This window comes from Propithecus coquereli, unplaced genomic scaffold, assembly GCF_000956105.1.
Source record: "Propithecus coquereli isolate 6110/MARCELLA unplaced genomic scaffold, Pcoq_1.0 Scaffold776, whole genome shotgun sequence".
In the NCBI taxonomy this organism is placed as follows: domain Eukaryota; kingdom Metazoa; phylum Chordata; class Mammalia; order Primates; family Indriidae; genus Propithecus; species Propithecus coquereli.
Genome location: NW_012153907.1, coordinates 469923 through 476128, shown reverse-complemented (window position 1 = coordinate 476128; position 6206 = coordinate 469923). Strand labels below are relative to the sequence as shown.

Here is a 6206-nt window from a genome sequence, read left to right as displayed (position 1 = left end):
CATTTCTTTTTATTTTTTAGTAGAGATGGGGTCTCGCTCTTGCTCAGGCTGGTCTCGAACTCCCGACCTTGAGCGATCCACCTGCCTCAGCCTCCCAGAGTGCTAGGATTACAAGCGTGAGCCACCGCTCCCGGCCAGGAATTTATTTTTGAGATCATTCCAGAAAGCTCCAGTAGGAGGAAGAGCGGGTTGCTGCTTTGGACAAGTGGGGCTCAATCTCAACGGGCATCCTTCAAGAGATTCTGTGGGTCACATCCCAGAATTGCCCCCAGAGAAGGGCGAGGAAACTGGAGTGTTTATCCACCAACTCTCATCCATCCCTCACTTGTTGAGGGTGGTTCCAGCTCCACACAAAAGAAAGCCCTGAGGTGGAGGCTCTCAGGGGTTTACAGTCTGACACCGTTAGCAGATACTAGAATGGTAGGATCCAGGGGGACATAATAGGGTACCCCCTATACATCCCCCAACTGGCCTGAAATTCCATAAGAGCAGAGACTGGGCCTATATAATTCATCACTCTACTCCCAACTACTTATCCAGGACTTGGCATATAGTAGGTGCTCAATAAGTGTATAGAGGATAAATGAATGAACATAAAATAAACTTGAGACAAACGTATTTCATCTTCAAAGACAGACAAAGGATGGGGGAGGAGGAGTAAAAATTCATTAGCAGATTCCACAGAATTCCTGCTCCTGCAAATCTGATTGCCCCTAAATTTAGCACATTCCCCATTTCAAAGAGGGACTTCAAGAAATGCTTTAAGAATTATCCAGGCACAGTGGTGAGTGCCTGTAGTCCCTGCTACTTGGAAGGCTGAGGTGAGAGGATCCTTCCAGCCCAGGAGTTTGAGGCTGCAGTGAGCTATGATCGTGCCACTGCACTCCAGCCTGGGCAACAGAGCAAGACCCTGTCTTAAATAAATAAATAAATGCTTTAAGAAATCAGCACATCCCATATCCCATTGTAATAGTGATTGGTTAAAGCAGAGGTTCTCATCCAGGTGTGGCTCTGCCTCCCAGGGAACAACTGGCAATATGTGTGGGCATTTTTGATTGTCAAAACCAAGGAAGAGGTGCTGCTGGTATCTAATGGGTAGAGGCTAGAGATGCTGTTAAACATCCTACAATGCACAGGACAGCTCCCCACAGCAAAGAATAATTTGACTCCAAACATGAATATTGCTAAGAGTAAGAAACCCCAAGTTACAGGATGGATACACGACCCAATTGGAGGCAATAGAAAATCAACGACAATTGTAGAAGTTCCGCTGTTCCCTGGAAAGTGTAATGCGGTCTGTGACCTTTGCACCTATTTTACTAACACAGAGAGAAGGCTGGAGCCATATGGAGTGGGGAAGAGAGGTTAGGTTGGGCACCATGTGTAGCCTGAGGATGGAAATGATGCCCAGAGAAAGCTGTATGATGAAGAAATACTCAGCCCTTGTCATCTCACTTGAGCCACTAAATCAAATCTACCTTGAAGCTAGTCCAAGCTAAAAACCAAAAAACAACAACAAAAAGACTTCTTTCTTCTTTAAGCCAGCTGAGTTGACTTTCATGTCATTTGTAACCAAGAGAACTCCAACTAACAGGGAGAATCAATGGACATTAAATCCCATCCTCCTTTCCTGGAGGGCAGCAGTGTAAACACAACCTTCTCTTGGAGCACAATTTCTTGCAAGAAACAGAGACCCACCCAAGCTGGCATATGTAGAGAAGTATTTATTGCATGAGTTAAAGATTATCTCCAGAACCCAAAGTAGCATGAAGTAAAGGTGAGATTCATGCAGAACCAGCATCGGGCACTTAGAATGCAATTAATAAGTACCTGGTGATATCAATGGAATGAATGCTCAATTAACTGGAGTTGATTGCTTTAGGAACTAATACTCTCTCCAGATTTCAGGAGCCATGTGAGTTCTCGATTCTGATTCTCCCTGCATATTAGCTCCATTCTTCTGCTCTGCTTGCATCAGCACCCACTGCCTCAAATTGGCCACCAATATTTCTTAATCTGCTGGTGACCTTAAAAGCTCTACCAACTGATAACTTTCTTATCATCCCCATTAAAGAAAGTTCTCGAGCAAGGGAATCCGATTGGCTCGTCTTGAGTCAGGTGATCACTCCTGATCTGATCTGTGGAGTCATCTGCCAAAAGAGGAAGCATGAGTGGGCAGGCAAGTCAAATGGGTTTACCCCCAAAAATGGAGCTTGAATTAGTCCTGAGAAAACCCCACCACCACCCACTCCCCTCCTTACCCAGACACAAACCAATGACACTGGGTGTTAACTATTCCTTTATTAGGTGGTGAGGGGAGTGGGGACTGTACAACGCAGGACCTGGGAATTCAGCTACACAGGGATTGTGACCAGAAGCCATATTACAAAAATAGCCTAAAAATACTTCTATTCTGCCACGAGGCTGGGCCAGGGGAGTACCAGGAGGAGGTGCCACCTCGGCAGCTCCTCTCTTTTCCTGAAGTCTCATATTTACATGGAGACAAAGTGGAATACACACATCTCCCCTGGCCCTCGTTTCCCACCAGCCACCCCCCAGTTCCCAAAGGGAGGTAGCCCAGGCTTGGGGGGGTGGAGCTGGAGGTGGGTTCTCAGGCCAGAAGGGCCCTTCCCCTTGAAGGCTACAAAACAAGTCCCATCTGGAATGCAGTGAAGTGAGGGAGGCGGGGTGGGGAGGAGGCTCCCAACTCTCCCCCGACCCCTGGCCCCGGAGCGTGCGCCCAAGGGTGCCTACTTGGTACATACCCGGGTCGTGTACTCGGTACACGGGATCCCAGTCATGCCTGTGTACTCGGTACACAGAATCCAGCTTGGCCGAATGGGCCCACAGACTCAGCCCCACAGGGGCACTGGGGGGTTCAGAGGGGGAAGGGAGCATCTCCATATATGATTTTTGTAAAAAATAATAATAATAATAAGTTTGTTTAAATGAATTTGTTTCTATACAAAATGTAAAAAAAAAAAAAAAAAAAGGAAGGAAAATAATAATAATTCACTCGTGTCAGAGTGTGAGGAAATGAGAGGCCAGGAGGCAGGAAAGGAAGGAGGGAAGAGAGAACTCTGGGGGGGGCGACAAGGGGGGTTCCCACCCATTTATAAATAAAGGAAGACTGAAGCCCTGGGCTGGTGACACGTCTCGGTCACACCGCAAGGCGAAGGTGCAGGAGGATGGGTGGCGAGAGTGAGAGAAGAGAATGAAAAGACTAAAGGGAAAGGAGAGAGAAAAGAATCAGGATGGGAAGTCTCTTCAGCCCCCCAAGATCCAGGGATCGAGGAGTGTCTCAGGCCAACACCTGCCTCTTGGGGGTGACTTCCGGCTGGGGCCCCAGCTGGGTCTGGGCCTGAGCGAGCGAGCTGGGGACAGACAAGGCGAGTGGCTGAGCGGGCAGCGCCCCAGTGGCGGCGGCCGTGGCCACCGTGGCAGTGGCCGGGCTGGGCGTGGAGTCGGACCAGTCCGAGAGGGAGGGAGGTGACGGGCTGGCCCAGTGCTCGGGTGACTCGGGGGATGGGGTCAGGTAAGGATGCTCGCTGGGGACCCTCAGAAAGCGGGCCTTGGGGGGGCTGCCGCGAGCCCCAGCTGCCGGGTACTCCTCGCCGTGTCCTGGGGCTGCCAGGTAGGGCGGGGGCCGCTCCTGCGGGGAGACGGGGGTCCCGGGGTTGAGCAGCTGCGGTCCCGGGGCCAGCGGCAGCAGGAACGAGGGGCCCGGCGGGGCGGGTGGGGGCAGCCGGGCCCAGTCGAGGGGGACGGCCACAGGGTTCAGCAGGCCCAGGCTGAGCACGCAGCCCCCGGGGGGCTGGCGCCCCAGACCCGCCCGGCCCGCACCACCGAGCTGCGCCAGAGACACTGCCGTGGCGGTGGCAGCCGCGTAGGGACCCTCGAGGGGGAAGCCACCGGGGGAAGCGGGGGGCCCACCAAAGGGCCGCGGGGAGTCCAGCGAGTCCACAGGCGACAGTGTGACCGAGCTATCAGCCAGGGGGCCCGGGCAGGCCAGAGTCAGCTTCTTGCCCCGCCCTCGGGCCCCCTGCGGCCCCAGCCCCGCCTTCCCAGGGGGCCTCCGGCTCTTCTTGGCCCCCGATGGTGCAGCCTTGAGGCCCGGGAGGAAGGCCCCAGGTGGGCAGAGCAGGGGCCCCAGGCCGTGGGGCCCAGGGGGGCTGCGGGGCCCACTGGGCTGGTCTAGCAAGCGCACGATGTCCTGGTGCAGCCGCTCCTGGGCCACATCCCGCGGCAGCCTGTCCAGGTGGTCTGTGATCTCACGGTTGGCAAAGTGGTCCAAAAGCAGCTTGGCAGCCTCGTAGCTGCCCTCGCGGGCAGCCAGGAACAGCGGGGTCTCCTCCTAGGGGGCCCAGAACCCACAGATGTTAGGGTCACCCTGGCCAACATCAGCAAGATCTTCCAGCCTCTGGGGGCACTTAGAGCTAAGAGTCTGTCCACAGACCTGGGTTAAATCCTGGCTGTGCTCGGGGAATCTGGGCAAGTTCTTTCCTTTAAACCACCTTCATCTAGCACCTACTAAGTGCCAGGCCCCAGAGCCAGGACTAGAGTGAGTCAAGTGAGGTGCTCACCTTAGGCACAAAGTTTAAGGGGGCACCAAAAACCTCAGTCATCAAAGTAAATGATATTTTAATACAAATGTTTTTTTTAAAAAGTAAGATTAATGCAAAAAAAAAAGCCATAATGAATAAAATATTGAAATTTTAGGTTGGGCAAGGTGGCTCATGCCTGTAGTCCTAGCACTCTGGGGAGGCCAAGGCAGGAGGATTGCTTGAGTTTAGGAGTTCAAGACCAGCCTGGGCAACATAGTGAGACCCTGTCTCTACAAAAAAAGAAGAAAAATTAGCCAGGCACAATGGTGCGTGCACCTGTAGTCCTAGCTATTTGGGAAGCTGAGGTGGGAAGATTACTTGAGCCAGGAGTTGGAGGCTGCTGTGACCTATGATGATGCCACTGCACTCCAGCCCAGGCAACAGAACAAGACTCTGTCTTTGAAAAAGAAAAAATTGAAATTTTAAATATGGACAGAATCTGCCCTGCACACCTCTGAGCCTCACCCTTCCCATTTGCAAAATGAGATTCCGTAATACCACCTTGAGAGAACTTTTAAACAACAATCATAACAGTTACCTTTTACTGAGGACCTGCTAAGCACTTTATAAATGCATTAGCTCACTGAACCCTCAGGAGATGCAATGAAGTGGGTACTATTGCTTCCCCACTTCACAGATGAGGACTCTGAGGTTCAGAGGAGTTAAGCAACTTGCCCAAGGTCACACAGCAACTGCCACAAACTTCCTCCTCTGATACAGTGTCAGAGCCTCTGCACCCCAAATCCCACCTCTGAAAGCTGGGAGAGCAAATGTCCCCACCAACTTTACCTCACCCTGCTCTCTGCCACCTGCAGGGGGCTGTGCCAATAACGACGCCCAGGTGGACCAAGGGCCAGGGCTCACCTTGCTGTCCTGCATGTCCTTGTTGGCTCCATTTTTGAGCAGGGCCAAGGTGGCCTCCACATTGTTCACAGCTGCGGCCCAGTGTAAGGCTGATTTCCCTGGGGGGTAAGGAGGGAAGGTCAGGACCAGGCTCACGTTCCAGGCCCCCCATAGCAGGGAGGCTGGGGACTGTCTATAATATGGCCTGCGGGGAGAGAGGGCAGGACTGCCGTGAATATCCGAGCACCTGCATTTGGGTCTATGTGTGTGCAGATCTGTAGAATGATTCTTTCTGTCCAAGGGTTGGGGGGGCACTCTGTATGTGTGTGCACGCGTGTGTGTGTGTGTATGTGTATTTATGCACACAAGTAATTCTCCATACACAGAGGGCACTGTGTGGACTCACTCGGTTGAACCTAGAGCTGTGCTGTCCAATGCAGTAGCCACTAATCACATGCAGTTCTTTAGATTTAAATTAAAATAGGTGCCAGGACCATTCAATGAGGAAACAAACAGTCTTCTCAACTAATGATGCTGGAACAGCTGGATCCCCACATACAAAAGAATGGAGTTGGACCCCTACCTCACACCATATACATCGATGATGACCTCAAAATGGATCAAAGACCTAAATGTAAGAGCTCAAACTATGACACATCTAGCCAGGCATGGTGGCTCATGCCTGTAATCCCAGCATTTTGAGAAGCTGAGGCCGGAGAATCACTTGAGGCAAGGAGTTTGAGACCAGCCTGGGCAACA

General features: G+C 52.1%; 1 protein-coding gene across 1 annotated transcript in view; it reads right to left on the bottom strand.

The window, feature by feature from the left end:
- Positions 1 to 2282: 2282 nt before the first annotated feature.
- NOTCH3 (notch 3) overlaps positions 2283 to 6206 on the bottom strand; it is a 32671-nt gene continuing 28747 nt past the window's right edge. Inside the window, exons 32-33 of the mRNA XM_012662758.1 lie at positions 5469 to 5566; positions 2283 to 4354 (exon numbers count right to left, since the gene is read on the bottom strand). Of these exons, the coding sequence (XP_012518212.1) occupies positions 3302 to 4354; positions 5469 to 5566 (1151 nt within the window). The 3' untranslated portion in view covers positions 2283 to 3301. The remainder of the gene's footprint in view (positions 4355 to 5468; positions 5567 to 6206) is intronic.